Here is a 27,696-nt window from a genome sequence, read left to right as displayed (position 1 = left end):
AAACTCAACATAGCTTAGGGTAGAGGTAATCTCCAACATAGCCTAATTATGATCTTTCTTTTTCTTCAAGTCTTCAGTAGTTAGGGCTCCTACTATATCAACATGTTCTATTGTAATATAAGTTTGTGCTTAACCTCTAAGTCCTCCAAGATGTAGCTTCATCAAACTTTTTCATGTAGGAAAGTTATCTCTGTTCAGCTTGGGTACCTATCTTTTTGACATCTTGATCTTTATGTTTTTTGTACCTTGAAACTAATCCTCTTAAGCAACTGGGCTCTGATACCAATTGTTGGAATTCATTTAGAATAAATGAAAGGGGGGGTGAATCAGTTATTCAAGGTCCATATGTACAAAATAAAACTTTTCACAATTCAGTAAACCCATATAACATTCTCAATCATGCATGCATTTATTGTGTGTTAACCAAAACTAATATGTCACTGTTAAATCAACATGCAAAAATGTAAAGCATAAAACAAAACACATCCATCAACACATTTGACACAATTATTTAATGTGGAAACCCAATTTTGGGAAAACCCACCAGTAACATGCTACTCCTTTTTTCACTCTTCTGAAGTGATGCCATGTTAAAGGAAAACCTTGTTGAAGGTTACAACACACATTGTTAAATGTGACCTGGTTAAGGGATTTTAATCACCCTGTTAAAAGTAAGCCTTGTTAGAGGACTTTATACCATTCACTTGGAATGCCACCCTCTTAAAGTATTTTTCAATGATTGTTAAGTCAACCTTTCTCCAAAAGATTTACCCTAAACTAATACAATTATTAGAAAGTAACAGTAGAGCTTTGATCTGATACAACTTACAACCTTACTTTTAGATTATAGATCACTATTTAGTCCTCATATTTTCTTGGCTTCTAATCTTTGTAGTTCTAACAGCTTGTTCAGCCTTCAAGCATTCATCCTTCTCTAGCCTTCTTGCTTAGCTTGCCATTACAGAATTCTTCACTTGGGTCACTTGATGAAGCACACTCTTCTTCCTTTACCTTGTTAGATTTTCACATCCAAAAAATCTCTAACCTCAAACCAACATTTCTTCATGACCATTCCTCCCTACATATAGGGAAACAGAATTCTTTTTCCCACTCATTATTTGTCTCAAAAATTATGGTTTTTAATGGATTAGGTAGGATACAATGTATCTACCCCATATTTTGTTTTCTCTAGAAACTTCTCGTAGAATCCATTTGAATTCACCCCTAAAATAGTTTACATAAGATTTTGTGACTCCATCTCATTAAACTTATCTTCCTCCTAATTTACAAGTTCCAAGAAAACAAACTTGTCAGCTTTTATTTTGAAAATCTTCAATCTTTTTCATAATGCACTAGCTCAACATTATCAATTTACTGATGCTCAACACATATTGTGTTACTCAGCATCTATTGTAAAATCACTTGGCATCAATTGGATTTTACTGGTGCTCTGTATCAACTGAAAATCACTCAGCATCTACTATCTTGCTCTACATCCACTAGTTTACTCAACATCCACTAGAAATTTCTTTCACTCAGCTCCAATTGACTTTTTTCTTGGCTTGCACTAACTTTGCTTGGCACCTTCTATCAATGCGGTCAAGCTTAGAAAATGAACTTTGTCCAACCTTATTCTTCCAAACTTTCTAAGTGTAGCCAATCATTTTGTATCCTCAAGTAGATCATCAATAGATTATGTTATCACTATCTTAACTGATTCTTATACTTCAATACATAATCATAACTCAACCTTTCCTCTAGATACTTTTGTTACATCTTGTTGATCAAATCCTCTTCATCAATCAACTAAGTAATAGCACTTGAAACATATAATAATTGTCTTACCATCATGTAGTAGGTTTGACATCAATGACAAAACAATGATTGAAAACACATAGTCTTCTTTCAAAAATCTTTCCATTCAAATGATCTTTTCAATCATATATCAAAAAATCTCAATGCCGAGTCCAAGCTTATCAAAGGTAGAAGGGGTAATTACATATGGAGATGTAAGCCTTGATGAAGAGATTGTTTTACCAAAGTATGATTATGACACAATGTTGATAGAGTAGATGGGTATATTGCAAGAAGCCCTAGCTAGAAGAAACATCAAGAATTGCTCAGAAGGGAACATAGGCAAAAGAAAGCTTTTCTAGATATTAAAGACATCTTTCTAGATGCATTTAATCTACCTACTCTAGATGAAACCAAGCCACTAATTGAAAAATTGACAAATATAGTGGAAAGGTAAGTGATGTAGACCCTTATACAAATGCTAAATTATTAGAGTGGTCTAAAAAGAAATTTCAAAGCAAAGTGAATGAGAAAATATTAGGTGATATAGCATTTACACAAGTTGCATTGGCAACTATGGTAGAAGGTGTGAAGAAGGTACTTGAGAAAATTTTGTCACTATACACCAAACTGTGTAACCCCACACTCTTCATACAAGAGACAAGAAGTCACATTTTGAACTTGGAAAGCCAAATGAATTCATCAAGTGCAAAATTGCCTATGAATCCAGCTCAAAGCGAAAAACATTTCAGTGCTTTATTGCAAGTACAGAGTCAGTTAACAACATTGTCTATAGATGAAGCCAACTTAAGGGCCAAATTGATTAGCATACAAGCAACATCGACTCCTCACATGGAGATTTTGCACAAGGAGTTAGGCTATGCAAAAACACTTATGAAGAAAGATCCCACTCTTTCTACATTAGATGGCCTAGTCCACCTTGTTGCCAAGCTAGCTATCCAAATTAAGTCTTTGGATGTATCATGTAAAAATTGGGATGCAACTCTCAAAATAATTCTTGAGGTCCATAAATATTTCTTGGAAAAACACACTATCAGTGTATAGCCCATTGACATTAGTGTCAAAAAGGGGGAGATAGAGAGAAAAAGGGAGAAAGAATAAGGGGAAGAAAAGAAGAAAAAGTATATCAACTAAGACAGAGTAAGAGAAGAGCATGTGGGAGCAAACATGAAATAGAAATAAAAGAGAATTAGTTGAGTCACATTCACTCAATAGGAGTACAACATTTTGAGTATAGATTAAGATCTATCAACTCAAGGGGAGTTATCAAATTTTGAGGTATAAGTTGTTAAATTTTTTTGAAATTTTGAAATTTTGTACATAAGCCAAATAAAAGATATGTTATGCTTGTAAGAATAAGGATACCAATGCATAACCAACTATTTTTGACACTCATGTCAAAAGGGGAGATTTTTTTATCTTGGATTGATTTTGACAAGTGAATGTCTTTACACTTAAGTGATTTACATAGTTCATGCCAAATACATAGTACATGCAGAGTGCAACATGTATAAGATAGAGCATGTCAAGTTCATAGTGAGTGCCAAGCCAGTCATGTGTCGAGTCACTCAAGTATCAAGTAGATAGTGTATGCTGAGTGATTCAAGAATCAAGTAAGTAGTGCATGCCAAGTCATTTAGATACTGAGTGATGGTATAGAAATTAGTATATGTTGAGCATCATAGACTTCAGATGTCAAGTAAGATAGTTTTTTCATAGTTGTTTATAATGGCACAAACTACTATGTAAACCATTTTTGAGCTGACTTAAAGATTGGATTATGATATTTTGGAGATAAGGATGAATCTTAAGTTGGAATCTCTATCAATGACATATAGCCAATCAGATAAAGGGAAGGTTTAAGTAGAAAAATGGATGAATCACAACTATTGATTCATACCTAACCCTAAGTCACCAAGGTCTTCTTAAGGAGGAAAAACCCTAATCTTCATCTGTGCATGGAAGGAGTGAAGAGAGAAGTTTGCATGTGCAAGTAGAGCATTCACGGTGGCTAAGGTATTGTGAATTGAAATTGCATTGCAAAATTAGTTAAAGGAGAATAGAGGAGGGGAATAACATACATCAAAGAGACATATGATCAAGAAGGATCAAGAGTACATCAGTTTAGAGGTGATTTTTCATCAAGAAAACAAGTGCTACCCATAAGATCAATGTTGAGTCATTCTAGCAAGTGAATCAGTTAAATCTCCTAATAGAGTAGTCCTAACAGGATGTATTGAAATACTTTAATAGGGTGCTTACTTAATAGTGAGTTGAATTCCTTTAACAAGGCACACTTATAAATAGGGTGTTATAATTCTTTAACAAGGCAAGACCTAATAGTCTTTGTAAGCCTTTAACAAGGCAGACCCTTCACAGGTTAGATCATGTCTCATGATCAAACATCGTAACCTTCATTGGACACACTTTATTACTATAGTAGTAAAGATTTGTGGGTGTCATCCCCACCCAAGTTTTACCTTCTCATTGGAGGGTTTCTAGGTAATCATATATAGTGTCATACATGTGTGAATGACTACTTACTTTGCATGATTTAGATGTACATGTTTTACATGGTATTTCAATTTACTTATTGAATGTATGAGATGGATGTGTGGTGAATTTTTTACTGGTCAAAGTTTACAAGCACTGATTCACCCCATCCATCTCAAAAATTTACCTTTCCTATTGTAATTCCAATAGTACTAAAGTATTTTCTTATTAATTAAATCATATTGATTTAATTATCAAGTCACTTATTATCTCTAGTTTACTTAAGCTAAACTTTGGGCATATAATAATTAATTTTTTTATTAATTATTACCATGCAACCTAGGTTAGTTACTTATTAGGGTTTTGATCTCCTTTATAAGGATGATCTCTCTTTGTAATTATTAAGTTGATTCACTTTTGATTATAGCAATCTCTCTTTTTTTCTCATCAAGAATGTCTCATATGTGGATTTGTAAATTCCAATCTCCATAGCTTTTCCTCCTCTTTCTATGACAGATGTTTGCATGTAGGTGATTCTTGGGAGCTGAAGGGTTGATATTTCATCAACTTCAACATGGTATCAAAGCTCTAGTTCTTCATGCCTCTATTCTATTCTTGAGGTTCTTTGACTTGGTTTTCAGATTTGAGCTTTTAAAGGTTTTCTATATTGGATCTAGGGGGGCCTATTTTTAGGAGCACTTTGAGCTCAAATGAACATCACCATTGAGTTCAAAGTGCTAAAAATCCTCATTTCCATATAAAATACATCTAGTTTGGACATTATTGAAATTTGAGGCAATTTTCTTTCACCCAAATTGTTTAGACATGGGCATGGTATTGAGACAAAAATATTTAAATCGTTTTTTTCAAAAACTTTGATCACACAATTTTTTTTAAATGCATGGTAATTTTTGGAAGGAAGTGCATGTAATATAATTTTTATAGAAAATTTTTGTTTTTGGAGTTTGATTCTCACAAGTATAATTGTACTCTATAGGCCCACTTGCTTTGACAGGGCCAAACTGTGCTACCCGCATGCTACATTGGACTTGGTGCACCAATGTTTTCTTGGGCATTGTGCTCAAACCCCTGTGACCCTATCATAGCTTGTTGCTGATGGAGGTTGATTTTTTTAAGGGGAGATTGGGGAGATTGTTTGGGTTAGCTTCAGATATAGACCCCTTTCTTTTGGTGAATTTGACCTCCCTTGCACTTTCCAAGGCCCATGACCCCTTTCCATGCATTATTTTTTGAGAGGCTTGAGCATGCAAAGGTCAAAGAATGCTGACATTTGTCCATTCCACAGGTATTTTTTGGGTTCCATGCATAATTTTCTTGGAGTTGGGAGTGTAATTTTGGGCAAAATTTTGGTGGAGTTGGCATGTCCTTTGGACTTGTAGCGGTGATGGTTTTTGAGGCAACCCAAAGGTAGAGATTGGATGGTGCATAGTTTTAAAGACCTTCAGTTTTCCTTACTTGTTTCATGAATCCTCTATTAGTGCCTTGAAGGCCTTTGGTTCTAGGCTCACATACTATTTACTCAGAGAAAACATTTTGTTTCCAAAATGATAGTTTCAGCCATTTAATGGGTGGTTTGGGTGTCATTTTTTGGTCCTTTGTGCTCTGTGACTGGTCTAATCCTCTATGCTCTACCTTGATCAATGTGCTCTTGATTTTTCTAGCACTCATCCTTTCATGAGTTGAATGCACCATTTCTTTCATGCATAACACCAAAACTCGGGGCTCAAACCACACTTATAATGGACATGGCACAATTTTTGGAAGAAGTTATGTTTATAGGCATTTTTTTTAGGAGGTTGAGTTTCAATATGGAAGGTTTTTTCTTGACTTGGGCACTTTTTGCATGTGCCTTGTATTTTTGTGAGCCATTATCTATTCTCGACATTTTAATGTTTTGGGTTGCATTTATTTATTGACACTAGTTCCAAAGTGTGGGAGGGGTGCTCAAATCTGTTCACCCTCTATCATTTCTTATCAAGTTTACATGTTTGGAATTATGAGGCATTCATGATTGCCTACATAGCCATTTGGGCTAGTAATTAACACATTGGGTTTTTTCTTGAACCTTGCCTTGAAGTTAGTGGCACATATTTTCACCTGCCTATTTTTCTTGGGCCCATGCTCCCATTCATGAACTATTTTTTAGAAAGATCTCTCACCAATGTTTTGGTGTTGATGATGCATGTGAATGTGTTTCTCATTCTAATCTCCATGTGCTAATTTTGAATGCAATCATAGGTTCCCACACCATTTTTCAAATAAAAATTTGGCATTTTTTTTTGGGATCTGTCATTTGACTACTGATAACATTAGTGTTTTCTCTGCCCCATTGGCTTTGCTAGTGCCACATGGCATCCCTACATCAAAAGCCTGTTTCACTCAATTGGGGTTTGGGCCCTTCATTTTGAATGGTTTGAATTTTCCCATGGCATTTTAAAGTTACAAAAAATTTTCACGCTTGAAACAGAGGTTCCATGCTTACTGGTGGTTGTTTCGGCTCAACGATGGCAGCTTTGTCTTATTTGGAAAACATTTTTGCATACATGTTTTTTTTGGCCACCAAAATTTTTTGTCGGCATCAGCCCTTTGATTTGACATAGTATTTTTGGCGATTGGATTTTTTTCCAATAGGGGTAATTTTTTTTGGCATTTTTTTTCCTCGATAGCAATTTGACTGTCAAATTTATGCTTGTTACTTGTTCACATCAACATTGCATCAACTCTCCTGTCACCCCTTCATGCCTTGTTTGGACCTACCTTCATTTTTTTGCTCATATTGTGGGCATATGAACTTTTTTTTCCAAAAAACAAGATAAAGTTAGAAAGCTGGTTTTGAGTCTATCAAAGTGGTACAGGTAAGTTTTAGTTTTGATGGCATTTTCTGCTATCAAAGTCAGGGGTACAATTTTGCACTCTAGAAGACATATCTTGAGCATCTAATCTCTGGTTTGGAAATTCTTTATATCAGTAGAAAGGTCTTTTAGAGAACTTTCTAGTGATGATGATTGTTTTTCTAGATTTTTCTCTAGGCACATTCTATTTTTTTTTTGCATTTTTGCATTCTAGTGGATATCTTGGTTGTTTCAGGTTTGAGGATCAATTTTATTTCTTTAGATGATTCATAAGGATTGCACTATTTCATGTATTAATCTTATTTCTCTTCTGGTCTATTTAGACATTATTTGTATGTATTCTTTCAAACACATTAAGATAAAGTTACATATTACATATGTATTTTTGTTTCACTTATTTTTCCTTATTTTTCTTTCTAATTCGAGTAGTGTCATTTGAGGACACTCATGTAGATTATTATATTCTTGGGATTCACTATATCTTGTGCCTTATTTTACATGCACTACTATAATTAAAGTGTTATGGGTGGTTGATTTTTTTCCTTTGTTTGTCATCTACCTTTGTCCAATAAGTTTTTCTTCCATGACATTAGCCTCATGACATGTCTGAGATTGATCACCTCATTCACACATATGTATTGTTTTGTGTATCTTGATCATGGTTCCTTGACATGTAGTTCTTTTGGCCCACTTTCCCAGTTGTTTTTCACCTCACCCTTGTTTGCATTAGGGGCGGGAGGGGGAGGGCAGTTCTTCTGTTGATTCTTATGCTTCCTTGGTTCAACAAAGTAAGCTATGTATTTAGTTTTTGTTCCTATGTACTAGGCGGATACAGTGGTTGGGTAGCTATATATTTTGGTGAGATGGGTCATTTACCATATAGACACTCTTCTTTTTTATCTTACTTTGGATATAACTTTCCATGTTCAATCGATCAACTCTTTAGGGTTTTGTGTTTTATGTCATTTGTATCTTCAAGTTCAGTTGTTTGCCTTTGTGTGCCTCCTGATTTGAGTAGTGTCTTCTAAGAGAACTCATGTAGATTACAATCTTCTCTACCTAGTCTTTTTCTATTTCCATGGAGGTTCTTTAGATCAAAAATTATTTTTGACAGAGCTTTGCAACTTCTACATAATCATCTTTTGTTCGTATCTTCTGGGACATTCCCTAGTTTGGAAGCTTCTTCAGTCCTTCACAATTCCTTTCAACATTCTTTCCATCTCTTTTTGGAGTAGGGTTTTTCCCATGTTGTTTTCTCTATTTCTTCTCTTTTCAGAGATTTCGTTATGCTAGGGTACCTCATCAAACTTTTATTTTTTGGGAGTCAAATTTACGTTTAGGAGTAGTTTCTAGGTTTTTAGCTCTTTCTATGTTTATCTTATGCCCAGGGGGGGGTGTGGGTGTTAGAGTAATAAAGTATTTTATTATTAATTAAATCATATTTATTCAATTATTAAGTCTCTTATTATCTCTAGTTTACTTAAGCTAAACTTTGGACATATAATAATTAATTCAATTATTGATTCTAATCATGTAAACTAGGTTAGCTTCTTGTTAGGCTTTTGATCTCTTTTATAAGGATGATATCTCTTTATAATTATTACATTGATTTATTTTTTATTATAGAAATCTCTCATTTTTCTCATCAAGAAATTCTCATCTATGGATCTATGAGTTCCAACCTCCATTGGTTTTGCTCCTCTCTTTCTGTGATAGGTGTTTTCATTCAAGTTAATCTTGGGAGCTATGGGGGTTAATCTTGGGAGCTATGGGGTTGATCTTTCATCAACTTCAACACTTTCAATAAACTAACCACTTCCTCTTGCAATTACAAGTTTGATCTTGACATCCCATTGTTGACACCAATCTTTTTTTTTATGAAGAAGAATGTTTAAGAGACAATCAAAACCACATTCATGGTGTAGTCAAGGGAACTAGATGGAATGCCCTCCAAAATAATCCTCCATTGTCTATACTCAAGTATAGTTTAGCCAATTTAACCTCACCATAAAAACATTTAAAAATAAAAGCTTATTGTTAAGAGCCACAATGCAAATTTACAGTCACTGGAAACCATCCACTTAACTAATATTTGAACTTTGATTAACTTTATATCCAACATTATAAAAGGTTTATCAAAAACTCATTAACTAACAAGGTTGTAACCCAGGTTCTCAAAGATTGTTGTACTTTGCAAAAATATACAAAACTACAAACAACAATATTTTTAAACTTCTAAAATGGGTACAAAAGTCAAATTTCAAACAAAAACACCATACAAAGTTAATTTGCCCTTATACAACAAAAACCTAAGCTTATCACAAATAAAAATTTACCATATATAGCTAAAATCAAAAGATTCTACAAGATTTTTCTGTTCTTGTCCTCCCTTCCTAATTTTTCAAAAATTTCAACAGAAAGATCTTTTGCTTATTTTTTCATAAATTTATCCATAGCTTTATAAATAATCAAATTGTATTGCTCCATGATAATTTGTCTGGGAAAAAATTATAGATTCTCACAAAAGATCTATTACTTGTCTCGTATTTTAACTCTCTTGCTTAAAGAAAATCGTCCCTTGTAATATGCTTTTGGATATTCCCTAAAAATCAAAAGATACAACAAGATTTATGATTTTGCAGTCACTTACTAAATTTTCCAGATATATCATCAAAAAAAGTAGGTTTAACCAGAATTGATAGATATCACAAAAATTATGCTAGTCATTCAATTTAGATGCAAAATGTAAAAATATCCACATTAAGTCTTTTCCAAGTGATAGTTGCATAAATTCTTAGCATATATTAACTCATGCATAAAAATAACATGTTCATTTTCAAGTGTCAAAAGTGTAGAAGGTCTCCTACAAATTACTACATCACTATCTATTTGATAATCAAAACTTTGTAACCAAGCCTTCCTCAGCTTAACTGCCTATACAAGTGTTTCCTGTATCAACAAGAAAACATATGTCAGTATAATATTTTATGACCAACTCTTTAGGAATCCTCATTCTCCTTTTCATCATTTGCTTAAATTCATCAAAGTAAGCATTCATTACATTTTTGAAATTTTCTCCCAATTAAGTAATGTACTCATTGATCTTCCTTGTCATTGGTTTGTCTTGCTCCCATATAACATCCCCAATACTAGGAAAATAATTGTAGATATAAAAGAAATACAAACAATGAGGGATCCAAACTTTGATGTAGGAGCAACTTGACATAGTTGGCTATCTTGCATGATTAAGTGATTTTAGTAGGGTTGAGTGGACCTATCTAGGTCTTGGGTAATTAATTTTGATGTATTCAATAAGTAAATTTTAAGACTTTAAAGGTATTGGGTATTTAATTTCTATTGGAGGCTGACTTCTGGCTCTTCAAGTATTTAATGTTAAGTTTATTTAGTTTTTAGCTTTATGGGCTGAATTGTGGCTCTTCAAGTATTTAATGTTAGGTTTATGTAGTTTTTAGATTTCTGGGCCAACTTGTGGCTTAGATTGGTATAAGTAGGGGTTGTAATGAAGTCTTTAGTCATTATTTATTCATTTTGGAGAAGAGGAGGTGGTAGAGGAGAAAATTTTGAGAAAGGCTAGTAGTTCAGGCTTGGCAAACAAGCAGATTGCTTGGTGGGCTTGTGAGTACTAGTTGGATCTTCCTTAGAGGTTTCTACTAGAGTGTGGATCTAGACTAGCTAGGGTTTGGATTCTATCTTGAGAGATCTTGCAAAACTATTACTTTCTTTATATTTGGCAATAACTAGGAAGGCCTTACAACTTAACAAATTGCATGCAATCAGTTATATCTATGAATAAATTATTGTGACTTGGCTTCAAATCTTGCATTGTGTGATTCTTTGTTGGGGGCTAGGACATCTCCTTTGGGGATTCTCCTACCTTGCACTACATCAAGTGGTATCAAAGTGAAGGTTGTTTCGAGTGTGTAGACTGAGTGCCAAAGTTGAGGCAGTTTGCACCAAGGCCTTGTGAAGTGGATTTATTAGGGTTTGCAAAAAAATATTTGAAGATTCCTCCAAGAAGATTAGACCCTAGGGCGATTGATGATCTTAGTGGTATTGTGGAAGAAAAGGATATTAGAGAAGGTTAAAGAAGATTTTAGATTTGAAATGGAGTAGGTTAAAGCCCCTTTCAGATCTGAGATGAGATTGATGAAGAGTGATATGATCGTTGAGATTATAACTACTATAGGTGGTGTACCTTGGCATATGGGTACTGAAGATGGTTATGAGGAAGCTATTGAAGACTTTGAAATTGCTAGATTGAATGGTGAGGCCAAAAACTATCGTGTGGAGAGACCTATGGTAAATAGGCTTGGTTACTTTGCTAGACCTGGATCTCAGTTGAAGTTGAAGCATAAGATGGAGGTTTCTAATTTCTCAGGTACTTTGAATTTTGAAGACCTAGTTGATTAGATTGGTGAATTAGAAGACTACTTTGAGCTTAAGGATATTGAGGATCCACTCAGAGTAAGGTTGGCACAAACTAAGCTGAAGGGACATGCTACTCTTTGGTGGAAGGAACTGCAAAGGGATAGAGAAGAGGAAGGTGAAATAAAGATCACTAGATGGAAGTTGATGGTGACTAAATTGAAGGCTAAGTTCATTCCTACTAATTATGAACTTGAGTTTTTTAAGAGGTTGGAGAATCTAAAGCAGAAGGATATGACTATGAAAGATTATACAAAGGAGTTCCACAAGTTGATTATTCAGTTTGGGCATAGAAAATTGTCAAAGGAGAAGGTAGTGTGGTACATTAATGGTTTGAGATTCAATATTTAGGATGAGGTTGGTATGTTGAATATTTCATTGATTGAGGATGCTTGTTAGTATGCTTTGACAATAGAAGAGAAGCTGAATAGGAAGAATCAAGGTAGTTCTTGAGGGAAGGAGAAGCAAGACTACTCAACAAAGGCTAAACCAAGTACAGAAGATGAACCAAAACCTATTAAATAAAAGAGAAGGATAAGTAGAGGTGAGTTTAAGGGCACTTTTTTTAGATGTCATGATGAAGGACATAGATCTTATGAGTTTTCAAAGAAGGATGGTGATAGAAGAGTTGTTGTTGTGAATGAGTTTGAAGACCATAAACCTGAGTAGAGAGAGAGTTCATTGGCTCAACAAGTATTGGTTGGTCAGAGGGAATCTTATCAAAGGAGTACTTTGCTTAAGACTTGTTGTAAGTATGGTGGTAAAGTCTACAATGCCATTGTGGATGGTACTAGTATTGATAACCTTGTTGCTGAGGAGATGGTTCAAAAACATGGTTTGAAGAGAGTGAGACATCCTTATTCTTGTAGGATTGGTTTGTTGTGAGGTGAACATGCTTTGGAAGTGAGAGAGCAATGCCTTGTTAATTTCTAGATTGGGTAGTATAAGGATCAAGTGTTGTGTGATATTGTGGACATGAACAATTGTCATGTGTTGCTTGGCAGACCTTGGTAATATGATTATAAGGTTGTGCATAATTATGTCAAGAATTTTTTTTACAATTGAGAAAGGAGGCAGGAAGCATTCCATGATTCCTTTGTAGAATGAAGGGGTTGGTAGAAGGAACTTGAGTATTGGCAGCCAAGTTGACTTGGAAAATTTTGAAAGGGTTAGTAGTCAGTGTGGACAAAAAACTTGTGGAACACTAAGGATGGAGGCGAAGAACCAACAAAAGACCAAGGGAAAAAGTGTACAAGTTGAAGACTTGGAGGACATGTATTTGAAGAAACAATTTTGGATTTATGTGTTGAATCCTAGAATATGTTCTTCCAGCTACTGAGAACATCTTTTCATACCTTGGGAGTCTAATGCAGGAACATCCCAGGGTAGTTGGCTATCCTACATGATGAAGCAATTTTAGTAGGGTTCAGTGGATCTATCTGGGTCTTGGGTAATTAATTTTGATGTATTTAATAAATATCGTAAGCCTTTAAAAGAATTTGATATATAATTTCTATTGGAGGCCAACTTGTGGCTCTTCAAATATTTAATGTTAGGTTTATTTAGTTTTTAGCTTTCTAGGCTAACTTGTGACTTAGATTGGTATAAGTAGGGGTTGTGGTGAAGTCTTTAGTCATTATTTATCCATCTTGGAGAAGAGGATGTGGTAGAGGAGAAAATTTTGAGAAAGGCTAGTAGCTAAGGCTTGGAAAACAAAGAGATTGCTTGGTGGGCTTGTGAGTACCAGTTGGATCTTCCTTGGAGGATTCTACCAGAGTGTGGATCTATACTAGCTAGGGTTTTGATTGGATCTTGAGGGATCTTGCAGAACTATTACTTTCTTTGTATTTATCCATAAGTAGGCAAGCCTTATAGCCTAACACATTGCATGTAATCAATTATATCTATGAATAAATTATTGTGACTTGGCTTCAAATCTTGCATTGTTGTTTATCTTCTATTGTGTGGTTATTTGCTGGGGGCTAGGACATCTCCTTTGGGGATTCTCCTACCTTGCACTACATCAAACCTACACATTGAGTTCTTTTCTTTTCTTATTGATGATAGATTCTCTACAAGTTGTAACCTCTATATCTTGGCAATATCATACTCATGATATTTTATCACAATCTTCCATGCTTGATCCATAGCCATAGAAGGCACACTGTTCAATCTACTTGATTGATAGAATTTGTGATCAATAACTCTTACTGACAATTCAATTAAGGGATTAGAGATGTTTGTAATGGACAGACCATGTCCATTCCACTTGTCTCCTACATTCTTCTCAATTTCTTCATGGCTCAAACATTGCATGGTTTTCTTCTTGTCTAGGGTTGAATAGCCCATACCCTTATGTATCATTTTCTTTGTGATCTCCACTAGTCCATTTTGTAGCCAATAATTCATGTCATGAATTTTACTCAAAATAACTTTAATCCACTCGATTTTGAAGTTTATCAAAAATCTTAGGGCACGAGTTGACCCTTTCCTCTCAACAATTTGGAATTTGTCTTTCAAGATTCCTTTATTTCATAACTTCTCATAAGCTTCCCTGATTTTATAATCTCCCAATTTTCCAATTTTTCACATATAAAATCTTCTAGCATCATGGATCAAAATAAATTTAGTTGGAATCAAAGATAATGCACCCATTGAGTCTCCTTTCATAGCAATGTTTGGAATAGCACACAACTTTGGTGGAGGACAAGTGTCACTCTTCACCACTTGGATTCTACTAACCTCTTGACTCATTCCAATGGTTGATGAAGTTGCAATTAGTAGCTAGGGTTTGAAGTTCTTGATTGTCTAGATACTCAACACAGTTTAGATTCTCCACTCATTCAAGTTTCTTGATCAAATCATTCTTGAAATCTTTGTTGGTTGCTAATAATTTCCAAATTGCTCTATGCTCTAAAAGATATTAATGCAAGGTGTGAAATAATGTCTTTGAAATTTTCTATATACCTTCTTTTGATCAATTTAGAGTCTTCATTAATGTTGTGTACTTAGGTGAATGGAAGCTAGCTATCTCAGTCAATATTGATGCCTTTCAAATAGGTCTTTGTATTACAACTCAGTCTCTTTCATATTACTTGCTCTCTATCATTCCTCTTTTGAAGTGCTTGGTCTATGTTGCAATGCTAAGTAAACATAGACAATTTTATTGACACTTAGTAACCTTTCATAAATTTTTTCTTATGTATATTATGTATGCAGATATGAACTTTTGGCACATTTACATGTAAGGAACTGATGTATAATATATTAATTAAGTATACAATTCCCATAAATACCTCTCTTGCTTAGTTTGAGATGAAATGATCACCTTCTCCATTGGATTGGGTGACCTAAGCTCCATTAGCTCCATCTTCTTATTTCCTTTTCCATTTCTATTTCATTTCATTCCTAATTTCCTCAATATCCACTTTGCTTTTTCCTTTGTCCTTTATCCAATTTACTGAATGTACTTGAACCCTGCAATTCTTGCTTTGATGTCCAAACTTGTGGCATTTGGAACATAATAATTCTTTCTTTGATTTGTCTAATAGGATTTTTTCTATGATCTTCATTCATATGCTCTATGCCCATATTTGTGACAATTATAGCAATATCCTTCAAATCTAGGTGTAGCAGGTGCATTCCTTGTTCTAGACCTACACTCATGTATTTGTGTCCTTATTTCTTCTAGTAAAAATAGTAACCATTAAAATTAGGTTTAGGATTTTTCATACCATGTTTTCTTTGACAAATATTTCTAGTATGACCAATTTTTCCACAGTGATAGCATGTTGATTTTTCCTTTGACTTTGCATTCCTTAGTTCTCCATTTTCGGATGTGTTGCTCCACCTTTTCACCTTGTACCAATTTTACAAAGTAGAGTACCTTGTGGCTTGTTTTATTCAGTTGGGTCAATAAATCTTTACTCTCTTAGGTGATGAGTTTCCTCATCGGGTTTTTACCTTTGGCCTTCTCCCTCACGATGCATAGCCGGGTGGGTTGCTTTGATTATCATGAGTCGTGTGGGTAGTTTAGATCCTTACTGGATGAAGACTCTCAGACTGTGCTATATCATATGGTCTACTTGCAGTCTTTTCCAATCTGGACAAAGAAAGTGGGATTGGCAAAAAATCAAGTATTGCCTTCTCCTTGGCAGATTTCACACCCCGAAGGTTATTTTCCACAAGGCCTTGTATATGCAGTCAAAAACTTAATCAGTGTGAAGTAATTTGTGTTTTTTTTTTTGAAACATCCTTCACACATCGTCATGATCTCATCACCTGGATCGATCAAAATTCAATGAAATGATTGAAAGGATGATCGGCAAAAAACGAGGAGAGAACCTCTCTGTGGCGGGTTTCAAAGTCAAAAGTCAATTTTCTGCAAAGGCTTTCACAAGAAGGGAAACCGACATGATGGGTCCCACCTTTTCCACGGTGAAGTCACTTTGGGATTTTCTGAAAGGATATAAATAAAGCAACTAAGGTAAGGTGAGAAAAGGAAAGGCATCGGCGGAAAATCAGAAATCGGCTTCTCCATTGTGGGTTTTCTACCCTCATAGGCAATTTTTTGCATTGGGTGAGAAATCGTAACTGTAAGCATGGTGAGTATGTGAATTGATCATGGATTGTTTTTGGGAATGAATTGAGAGAAGATCAGTTGAATTCGTCGAGTTATCTCAAGTAGAATTAGATCGTGTAGATTTTTCCCTAGGGAGTACTCTGTTTCCATTTTTCTGCAGAAGGGTTAAAACGGGAGGTAAGACTGTAATTAATGAAAGTTGTCGTTAAAGCCAACGGGAATAGTGAAAGGACAAAGATAAATTCGTTAGAATTTTTACCTTCACTGATCCAATAGATTCAACCTTAAATTCACTCATGTGGTGCGATTTATGAAATTTAATGGACAAATCTAGGGTTTTCTATAAAGAGCAATATAAGAGACTTTCAAACTCCTGCTTTACTGTGATACTATTTTGATTGAATAGTGTTTGCAATAATTTTCAAACTGCTGAGTGTTCTTCTTATATCATTTTCAACTGTCGATATCTATTACCACGCATCAAGCAAAATGGCAGTAAGATTTGCGGGTTTCGATGGATTGGGCAAAATGAAGTCTGCGTGGTCGACAATCACGGATACTTCACTCCGTTTCTACAACATGCAGGACTCTCAAAGGAGATTGAGAATAGAGCTCGTTCATCCTATCATAGAGACACTTAAAGGAAGAGGATTAGTGGAAGTAGTCAGATTCCCTGTAGTAGTACAAGCCCTGGAAATGATTCTAGAGTGCATCAACCATTACAACCCGGACACAACGCAGATTCTCTTGCCCGATCAATTAGTTTTGATTTCAATTGATAGGCAAGCAATCGTAAATTGTCTGTGAATTCCCGAGAGAGAAATTTTTTTTGACTTAACAATGATAGGGGCCATGTCAGAATTCTCTCTAAAGAAGATGGTCTGGACGAGGGAGATCATGAGTTCTTGGTTCCAGAAACCAAGGGGAGAAAAGAGTAAGGTTCCTAAAACCCTTTTTGGTACTAACCTCAAGCCAGAGATTGTGGACATCCTAGCTCTGTTGCATCGACTCAAAGGTGAGGTAGAAACCTTTAATTTTGTAGAATAGTTTTTCTTTCTAGTGCAAGTTATCTGCTCGGATACACAGTATATAGACTGGGCGCATGAGGTCAGTGAGCATCTTGCTAGGGCTCTTGCTGCAGCTAAGTTTTACAATTCTTTTTACATGTCTTCTTTCCTAATATACATGTTGGCTTCCCTCCAATTATGGCCGAGACTCCCTAGAGTTGAAGAGTTTCTTAATGATGTTAAAATTTTTGAGTTTTACCCATGCTTATAGTTACAGAATAGTTATGCGGACTTTGTCAGAGTTAATGATGCTTTCACTATGAGAATTTGCAGGGAACTTCAAGGACGCCCAGAACGAAGATTCATCCCAGAAGGAATGGTGGCCATCAGCCAATTTGGCTGCTATTTCATACAATTCTCATCCTTTTCTTATCTTCATCTTGCAGCTTTTGATGGCTTCCCTATGAAGCTTCCCAGGTACCCAAATGATATGATCGTGCTCGAGGAGATCGTGAGACAAGCTATTCAGGTGAACGTGTTGAGCGCAAGTCTGCGGAAGAAGGGATATGAATTCCCCATTAAGGTCGAAGCTTACAGCTACGAGGCCAGAACAGATGCAAAGAATATTCTCAAAGTATTTGAGAGTAAGTATAAATTGGAGGAGTATGGCATTGAAAGGCCTATGTTCGATCCAAATGGGTATGCCCGAGATGTGCTTCAAATTGGGAGCATGATCAAACATGTAATCACCATGGAGGATTACTGGGTGGACTGCAAGAACGAGTTGGAAAGTCGTGATCGTGCATTTTCTAGATTCATAGTGGACCAAGTGAAGATGTATGGCATCAATTTGGACGTGGAAGGAATAGAAGATGATGGTCAAAATATGTATAGCAATACATATTTAACCAAATTGAGAGATACACTAATCAGTTTTGAGCCATATGTCAACATTGAAGAAGATTTTGATGTTATGATGGCAAGAATCATCAACAGAACCGAAAAATGGGTCGAATGGATAGCTAAGAAGGGTCGAAGCAGAAGTAAAGCTACTCAAGCTTCTCCAGTTGCAGCTACCCCTACTTCATCATAGAGTGCTACTCCAAGTGCCACAAGTACAGTGGTTCAAGGACCAACTCAGTCTACAGGAGGAGGCGATCAACCCCCGAAGAGGAATATTCAAATAACTCCAACTTGCCAAGGTGGATCGCTACTAGTCATCGGAGCTCAAACTAAAGCAGAGGAAAAAGGAGTCGAAGAGCCGAAGGATGGAGCTACTGCTCAAATTTTACCCTCCTCTGCCACTCTACCTCCATCTCCACAATCTTCCCCAATTCCATCACCTCATGTAGCTCCTATTTTACCTTCTCATCAGAGCCCTATTCCATCTGTAGCTACTCCCCTTTTAAAGCCTACTAATTGCCCTGTTCAAATTGTGGAAGTTGGAGATGATCAGAGTAGTAGCAACGAATCCAATTAGTCTAAAGAAGCTACAAAGAAGACTCAAGAAGAAGGAAAGGCTCCTGGTTCATCCCAGCTTCTCTCTCAAGATCCGAAGAATCCTTTTTCAGCAGCTGCAGTGGCGACAACTCAAGTAAAGAGGAAGATGTTCAGCATAGAGTCTCTTGGAGCTGCCTCCAAAATAATTAGCACGGAATCTTGTCTTGAAGATACTCTGGAGAAGAAAAGAAAGAGGAAAGAGGAAAGTTCTCCTGCAAAAGATATTGTATCTCAGGCAGTTCGCACAGGATCTGCAATAGTGAAAACTAAGAAACAGAGGACCCTATCGATACTAGGATGGAATGGCTTTAATTGACCAAATTGGCAATGCAATCATCTGGTTAGAAACGAAGAAAGATAACATTATGACCAATAGTAATATCTTAGCTGGAGAAGAGGCGATAGGTGTTGAGTGCGTCTCTCTTTTAAAAGTGGTCATTCAAATGAAAGCCAAATACGTAGTTGAAGTAAAGATTTTGAAGAAAGGAAACGAGCCCCTGAATGAATGGCTCCAAAGCATGCAATTCAAGCTAGAGATGATTCAAGAAGCTGAAAAAGGTCTCAGAGGAACATTGGATAAAGCTAGCAAAGCCCAAGAAAAATCATTTCAGCTCATGGGAAAAATGCACACTGAATCACAAACCAGTGGGCAAGGGAAATCCCTCACTAACATAGAAGTAATGAAAAACAACTTTTCTATGTATTTGAGCAACCTGTCCGGGATCACTTCGAGCAGCCAAAATAGAGTATCAGAATTACAAACACTTGGTGGGTGTGTGTACGTGGCTACTAAAGAAACAATAAATTTGCAGAATAAGGTAAAGGAGTTAGCTCAAGAACATGCAAGATGGCTCCTGAGATTCACTAATGTACACGTACCTAGCCATTATGAATTAATTCCAATCATGGTAGCTGCTAAAGCATATAGGGCGAAAACTGAAAAGGGAAAGAAGTCCAAATGATTCAAGATTCCCCTCCTTCTCTTTTCCATTATTTAACTTTGTAATTATGTCAAAATGATAACATTGGCATCTTTGCCATCTATCATCTGGAGGAGATGAATCGATTAAAATTCTTTTGTAACAGTCATCTCTCTCACCCTATATGTAAGAAATTGAATGATTAATAAAGGGTTGACAAATTTTTGGTGCGAATGGGGTTGCAGAGACAACGAAGTTTTGTGCCATTTCTTTACTAGCCACTTTCCCATCTGTGTATGTTGTATTTCATTTGATATTAGATTGGAATGGTTTCATGAACAGAGTTTCATTTCGTTATTTCAGTTTGATAGGGCTAGTAAATCAATCAGAGAATTGGAACTGGTTGTGGGAAATGTTTCTATTAACTTTCGTTTCTATGTGCATTTTATCATATCTTTCTAATCTGTTCTAAGTTAATTTCTTAAGCATCATGTTACTCTGTTGTGTATCAAAAACCATAAGATTGTGAGATTTCGAATACAATAGTATCTGTCAGTTTCTCCATCTGCATTATCATACCTTCATACTCTGCATTTCATATCATCATGTTATGAAATTCATAAGACTATGAAGATCATCAACATAACACCCTTACATTTAAATCCCTGCTTGAGTTTCACTTGTCTAGGTGAAACTTGGTTTCCTCTCCTGCTCTCAGGTTAAGAGCGTACCCCAGATTAATCTTGGGAATAAAACATAATTCCTTGCATACCATTCATATAGGGAGCTGTACCTACCAATTTAGAGAAAATCCAGTAACCATAGAACGGCTTTTTCATCTGTTGTAAATAGATATTGTTCATTGATTGGGCATTAAGAGTCACATTTCCACAAAAGATTGAAGAGAACAAATCTATTTACCAACAAATTTTGGCGACTCTACCGGGGAGACGAAGAGTCACTTGATCAAAGGCTTATGTCATGAGGAAAAATGGTACTCCCTCATGAAAACATTATCCCAATTCTCCAACTTAACCTTGGTTTTCAAGACAACCAAGAGGATGTAATTTCTTCACTTAATACCTTTGTTTGGAGACATAGAAGGAATATAGAGCATTATAGGAATGCCAGCTAGGTTTTGGAAGAAGAAGAAAATAGAGCTAAAGCCTTAGAAAGAGCTATCCTAAGAAGAAATAACAGAAGAGTGGAAAGATAATTGAGGTAGGAAGCTCAGAAAGAAAATAACCCAGCACCCTGGAAAGTTTTAGGTTCCTCAGAAGTACCAAGGGACAAGGTAGGAAAGATCCTATATTTGACAAGCTTGAAGAGCTCGAATTTCCTATCTTAGAAGTTCCAAAGTGGAAAAGTGAAAATCAAGGTCGAAGCAAGCCATCTTCACCTATCAAAGATAAAGACGCTAGTACCTCGCACTCTTCCTGTCAGGTGTTAGCATTACACAAGGTAACACCTCCAACAACTATAAGTTTTCCTCCATATAAGGCTACAGTAGTTATGGCTACTCCATGGGCTGCAGCAACTGAACCCGTAGCCTTGAATGCTTATCATCCACTCCCGTCTGGGTCAAGGAAAAACTTCCCTAAGTTTTCAGGAGATGGGAAGGTTACTACTGATGAACATATTAAAGCTTTCTTTGCAGCTACCCACATCCTTGGTATTGGGCATGAAGATGTTGTTGTAAGATTATTCATAGAAACTCTCACTGATAGTGCTACGGATTGGTTTTATCACCTAGCTGATGGTTCAATTACTGATTGGGACACATTGAGAACTACATTTGAAGATAGGTTTAAGACTGTGGAAGATGAACATGCCCTGTTGACACATCTTACATCTATCAAGAAACAATAGACTATGAGTATGAGAGACTTTGCTGCAAGCTTTAATAAAATTGTTAGCAGGATCCCAACTGCTACCAGACCAACTACAAGTAATTTAAAAACTTTCTTCATAAGTGCAATGCCTCCCAATATTAATTATGATCTAAGAAGAGCAAGACCCACTGATTTAGCTGATGCACAAAAGAAAGCTATTGAATGTGAAGATGATTTAATTTCTACGAGAAAGTGGAAACGTGAACTTCATGCTAAGGGAAGTTCAAGAAACTCTACATCATCTGAAGAGATGATACAAAAATTATCAAATGAGCTTGTGGCTATAAAGAAACAATTGCCAACATTGAACAATCCTTACCAGCGGGGTTACTAGAATCCACCCGGGAGTAACAATAAGAGTAAGTTTCCACAACTTACAGGACCGCAACCTAGGTTGCAAATCGAAGCAGCACCAAAGAAGGGAAATATGTGCGTCTTTCATCTAACCATGGATCATGACAATGAAAGTTGCCAGGAAACAGCCCGCATGATGCAATTACTGTCTACCAGTGAGCTAAGTAATGCAACTAATGTTTTAGAAACTGATTCCTATCACAATGGAAACTCTAGAAATTTATTCTTGGAATATGAATCAGATTCTAAAACCAAGGGAGAATGTTACGCAACCATTGATGGGACTTCCTACACAGTGCTCACTCGAGGATAGAAATAGAAGAGTCTGTCTTCAAGTCATGCTCAAAGAAGTGGCTCTGGACCATCAACAAGTAATGCACCTGCTAGCGATGAGGTACCTGCTTCACATGTGGGTAAGTTTGAATCATCTTTTGACTTTATCCATTTCTGTGAAGAATCAAAGATTCAAATTTTTGCCATTGATTATTTAAGGACACATCCTATTGAGCTTAAGAAGTTAATAGACTATTGTAAAGGAAATTCAATGGATGCAAATTATAATGTAGTGGTTGAAGAGGAGGAAACCTTAACATCTGGTATATTTGATAAGAAAGACCCAATAATTTTGACAACTTCACCTGGGCAAAAACCTGAGCCTTTTTACATTTCCTTGTATATTAATGGGTGTAAGCTCAGTAATTGCATAATAGATTCAGGTGCCTCAAATAATGTCATGCCTTATTCTGTAGCCAAAGCCTTAGGTCTTAACCTTACTAAGGTGCATAGAAGATGTTACTCAATGGATTCTAAGCAAGTCCCTTTGCTTGGACAAATCAAAGATGCACAAGTAGCTCTAGCTGCACACCCAGAAAAGAAATTACTATTAACTATCCTAGTAGCTGATATTCCAACAAGTTATGGGCTCCTTTTGAGTAGAAGTTTCTGTCAAGACTTAGGAGGAGAAATCAAGCTAGACTGGTCTCAAGCTGTGATACCCATTGGTAATAAGAAGGTCAAGTTGGAACCCGAGGAAAAAGTGAAATTTACGGTCTTAAAGTCGGATGACCCCAAGGCCCAAATTCTATATCAGGAAATGGATTTTGGAAATTATATGTTGTTTAATGAGGAAGATTCATGTAAAAAAATGAATGAAAGTCTAGATGAGAAGGTCCCTGGTGAAAAAAAAGATGTTTCTGGCATTTGGACACTTGAATTTGATAAGAGTTGTGCTTCCTCAGGTTCTGGAGCTGGTGTAGTATTGATATCCCTAGAAGGAGAAACTGAGCCCTCAGCCTTCAAACTAGAATTTGGGAACACCAATAATATAACGGAATACGAAGCTTTGATATTAGGGATAGCTACTGCAAAAGAAAAGGGAATAAAAATCCTAAAGGCTCAAGGTGATGCTGAGTTGATAGTAAGGCAGGTCAAGGGACAATATTTAGTGAAGAATCATAAGTTGAAGAATTACAAAAATAGGGTGTGGGACAAGATAGAAGGTCTGGACGCTTTCTCTATTAAAGCTGTGCCAAGAGAGATGAACACAAAGGCTGACTCACTTATTGTTTCTGCATCCTTGTTGTGGCCTCATCCAGATTTTAAAGATAAGAAATACTAGATTGAAATTATATATCGATCTGCTATCCCAAATAATTCAAAATCTTGGAAAGTATTCAATGATGATAAGAGTTTGTAACTATTCTTGGAGAACGACCAGTCCAGTTCTGAATCTGAGTCTAGTGGAAACGAAAAACAGAGCAAAAATGGCAAAATTCAGTTGAAAGGAAACATTATTCCCCCATATTTTGTAGCCTTGGAAAAGCTATTCAACAGACATGATGCTTATATTAAATAGAAAAGAATAGAGAAAGGCTCTACCTCAAGCGAATATGAAGGAGTTAACATTGGAGATGTTGATAATCCTAAAATAATTAATATTGGCAAATGTTGTACTCCAAAAGAAATTGAGGTTGCAAAGGAGTTATTCGAAGAATATAAAGACATCTTCGCTTGGAGCTATGAAGACCTGAAGAGCTACAGGGGAGGAGAGGTGAAACATCAAATTCCCCTCAAACCAGGTGTAGTACCCTTTCAAAAAAAATAGAGAAACTATAATCTGAAAGTCACAAATTCCATCTTCTGAGAAGTGGACAAAATGTTGAAAGCAAGGATCATTTATCCCATTCATCATTCCACCTGGATTTCCAATATTGTGCTCGTCAGGAAGAAGAATGGAGAGATAAGGATTTGTGTTGATTTTCAAAACTTGAATCAAGCATCTCTCAAAGATAATTTTTCCCTTTCGAATATGGACCATTTGTTACAAACTGTCACTAGATTGGAGATGATGTCCATGCTCGATGGCTTTTCAGGTTATAACCAAGTTGAAGTTGAAGGGAAAGATCAACACAAGATGATGTTCACTACCCCTTGGGGTACATTCGCTTATCACAGGATCCCTTTCGGATTGATTAATGCTGGAGCCACATTCCAAAGGTGTATGAGTAAGACCTTTGCTGATATGAAAGACAGGATTATAGTCATATACCTAGATGACCTTACTGTGTTCTCAAAGAAAAGGAAAGATCATATGGAGGATTTAAGAAAAGTGTTACAGAGATGTAGAGAACATGGTATTTCCCTCAACCCAAAGAAGTCAGTTTTCTGTGTGACTGAAGGAAAACTCTTCGGACATTATGTGTCCCAGGAAGGCATTAGAATTGATCTTGATAGAATAGAGGCCATCTAGACATTAAGTTTTCCCATAAATAAAATAGGGGATAAGTCTTTCTTCGAACAAGTGAATTTCCTCAGGAGGTTTGTTCCTGATTTTGCATAAACCACTAAACATATAGTGGATATGATGAAGGGGAATTCAAATTTCAAATGGAATGAGGCGGGAAAATGAGCTTTTCAAGATATTAAAACTGCAATTGCTACTGCTCCAGTGTTATGCCATCCTAATTATAAACAAGACTTCATTATTTATTGTTATGTGTTAGAACATACATTGTCAGCTATCCTCGTGCAGGAGAATGATGAAGGAATCCAAGCCCCCATTGCTTTCATGAGCGTACCCTTAAAGAGTCACGAACAAAAGTATTTGCAGATTGAAAAGCATGCTTTTACAGTGGTAAAAGCTCTTAAAAATTTTTGTTTCTATATTTTGCATTCACATTCAATAGTCCATGTCCTAGATGTAGCTATGAAGAGCGTGTTGACGCAGCAAGATATAGAGTGTAATGCAAGAGGAGCATGGGTGGCAAAGATACAAGAATATGATATCGAGATTAAACCTACTAAGCCGATAAGAGGGAATGCTCTATGTAGAGCAATTGCAGAGAACAAGACCACTAGAGAACCTAAAGAATCGAACGGGAAGCAGTTGGTGCTCACAGTAGGCCTATACGACTCTTGGTTTGAGAATATTTCTTACTTTCTAACATATGATGAATGTCCAGAAGGTCTAAATGCAAAGCAAAGAAGAGACCTTAGATTGAGAGCTGCCAAATATGTGATTTTGGATGGTAAGCTTTTCAAAAGGGCTATTGATGGTATATTCCAGAGATATGTAGACAAGCCACAGTAAGAGAATTTGTTGAAGATGTTTCATGATGAAGCTTGTGGAGGAGACTTCTCTTCTTTAGTCACGGCCTTCAAGATATTGAGACAATGTTATTACTGGCCTGGGATGTTCAAAGATGCATATGCCTAGGTAGCAAGATGTGAAAAGTGTAAATTATTCTCTGGACGTCCTCAGTTAGCCGCCTTGCCACTGAGACCCGTTGTTATTGAAGGCCCTTTCCAACAATGGGGTCTTGATTTCATTGGTCCAATCACCCCTATATCTAGTGTCAGTCATCAATATATAATCACTGCTATGGACTACTTCACCAAATGGGTAGAAGCTAAAGCAATGAAGAAGACTATTGCAGAAGTGGTGTGCAAATTCATAAAGGAGAACATTCTAGTCAGGTTTGGAATTCCCATTAAGTTAGTGATGGATAACGCATCCTATTTTTCATCAGTGGAAATCACTAACTTTTGTTTTGAGTATGGGATTACAATTAGCCATTCATCTAATTATTTCCCTCAAGGAAATGGTCAAGCGGAGTCTAGCAATAAGAACTTAATCAACATTGTCAAGAAGCTAGTCTCAAATAATCAAAAAGTCTGGCACAAGAAGATTCATGAGGCACTCTGGGCAGATAAGGTGACACCTAAGAGGGCAATTGGCATATTCCCATTTGAGTTGGTTTACCGGACTAAGGCCAATCTGTCTTTACCTTTGGAATTAGCTACAAGTAAACTCAGAATAGTAATCAAAGATGATACTTATAAAGACGGTCTGGAAAAGAGGATCCCATATCTGAGTAAATTGGAAGAAGAGAGAATGGAAATGGTTGATCACATCACACACCACCAAATGTGAGTGAAAGAACTTTTTTGATAAAAGGACAAGGCCTCGAAAGTTTATGGTAGGGGACATGGTGTTGCTTTGGGATAAAAGAAGGGCTCCAAAAGGAATGCATAAGAAGTTTGACACCCTATGGAAGGGTCCTTTCAGAATTCAACAGGCATTTGAAAATAATTCTTTCAAATTGGTGTATTACAATGGCGAAGTACTACCCCTAACTTATAATGGTCAGGATCTTAAGCTCTACCAAGTTACCAATTGAAAACAAGTAACCCCTATGCTGTGCTATAGTAGGTTAGTGTTTTGTGTGTTTCTTACTTAGCGTTTTCCTTTCAGTTTCATTTTCCTTGATGTTTGTTTTGTTTCAGTTTTGTTTTTTTGCCACCTTTTATTCCTATCCTTTTGCGAAACCAGAGATCCTAGGTCCCTAGCTTGGGTATAGTTCTACCCAAGTCCCCAGTCAGAGCCAGATGTTGCTCCACCTTTTCACCTTGTACCAATTTTACAAAGTAGAGTACCTTGTGGCTTGTTTTATTCAATCGGGTCAATAAGTCTTTACTCTCTTAGGTGATGAGTTTCTTCATTGGGTTTTTACCTTTGGCCTTCTCCCTCGCGATGCATAGCCAAGTGGGTTTTCTTTGATTATCATGAGTCATGTGGGTAGTTTAGATCCTTACCCGATGAAGACTCTTGGACTGTGCTATATCATATGATCTACTTGCAGTCTTTTCCAATCTGGACAAAGAAAATGGGATTGGCAAAAAATCAAGTATCGCCTTCTCCTTGGCAGATTTCACACCTCGAAGGTCATTTTTCGCAAGGCCTTGTATATGCAGTCAAAAACTTAATCGATGAGAAGTAATTTGTGTTTTTTTTTTTAAACATTCTTCATACATCATCATGATCTCATCACCTAGATTGATCAGAATTTAATGAAATGATCAGAAGGATGATCAACGGAAAATGAGCAGAGAACCTCTCCGCGGCGGGTTTCGAAGTCAAAAGTCAAATTTTCACAAAGGCTTTCACAAGAAGGGAAATCGACATGATGGGTCCCACCTTTTCCACAGCGAAGTCACTTTGGGATTTTCTGAAAGGATATAAATAAAGAAACTAAGGTAAGGTGAGAAAAGGAAAGGCATCAGCGGAGAATCAGAAATCGGCTTCTCCATTGTGGGTTTTCTACCCTCATAGGCAATTTTCTGCATTGGGTGAGAAATCATAACTGTAAGCATGGTGAGTATGTGGATTGATCACGGATTGTTTTTGGAATGAATTGAGAGCAGATCAGTCAAATTCGTTGGGTTATCTCAAACAGAATTAGATCGTGCGGATTTTTCCCTAGGGAGCACTTTGTTTCCATTTTTCTGTAGAAGGGTTAAAACGGGAGGTAAGAC

General features: G+C 36.4%; 1 protein-coding gene across 1 annotated transcript; it reads left to right on the top strand.

Annotated features, from left to right (window-relative positions):
- Positions 1-23,026: 23,026 nt before the first annotated feature.
- On the top strand, positions 23,027-23,500 carry LOC149570185 (uncharacterized). Its single transcript, XM_089817111.1, has one exon. It carries the CDS (start codon positions 23,027-23,029, stop codon positions 23,498-23,500), a length of 474 nt encoding a protein of 157 aa, XP_089673237.1.
- The last annotated feature ends 4,196 nt before the right edge of the window (positions 23,501-27,696 follow it).

This window comes from Cupressus sempervirens, chromosome 3 (assembly GCF_028749045.1).
Source record: "Cupressus sempervirens isolate cs-2001-9-10 chromosome 3, ASM2874904v1, whole genome shotgun sequence".
Classification (NCBI taxonomy): Eukaryota; Viridiplantae; Streptophyta; class Pinopsida; order Cupressales; family Cupressaceae; genus Cupressus; species Cupressus sempervirens.
Note: the sequence above shows the minus strand (reverse complement) of the source record. Positions and strands in the feature narration are given on the sequence as shown.

Bases quoted from the DNA above. Each gene is read 5' to 3' on its own strand.
- LOC149570185 (XM_089817111.1), top strand. From the start codon at position 23,027: ATGAATGAAAGTCTAGATGAGAAGGTCCCTGGTGAAAAAAAAGATGTT.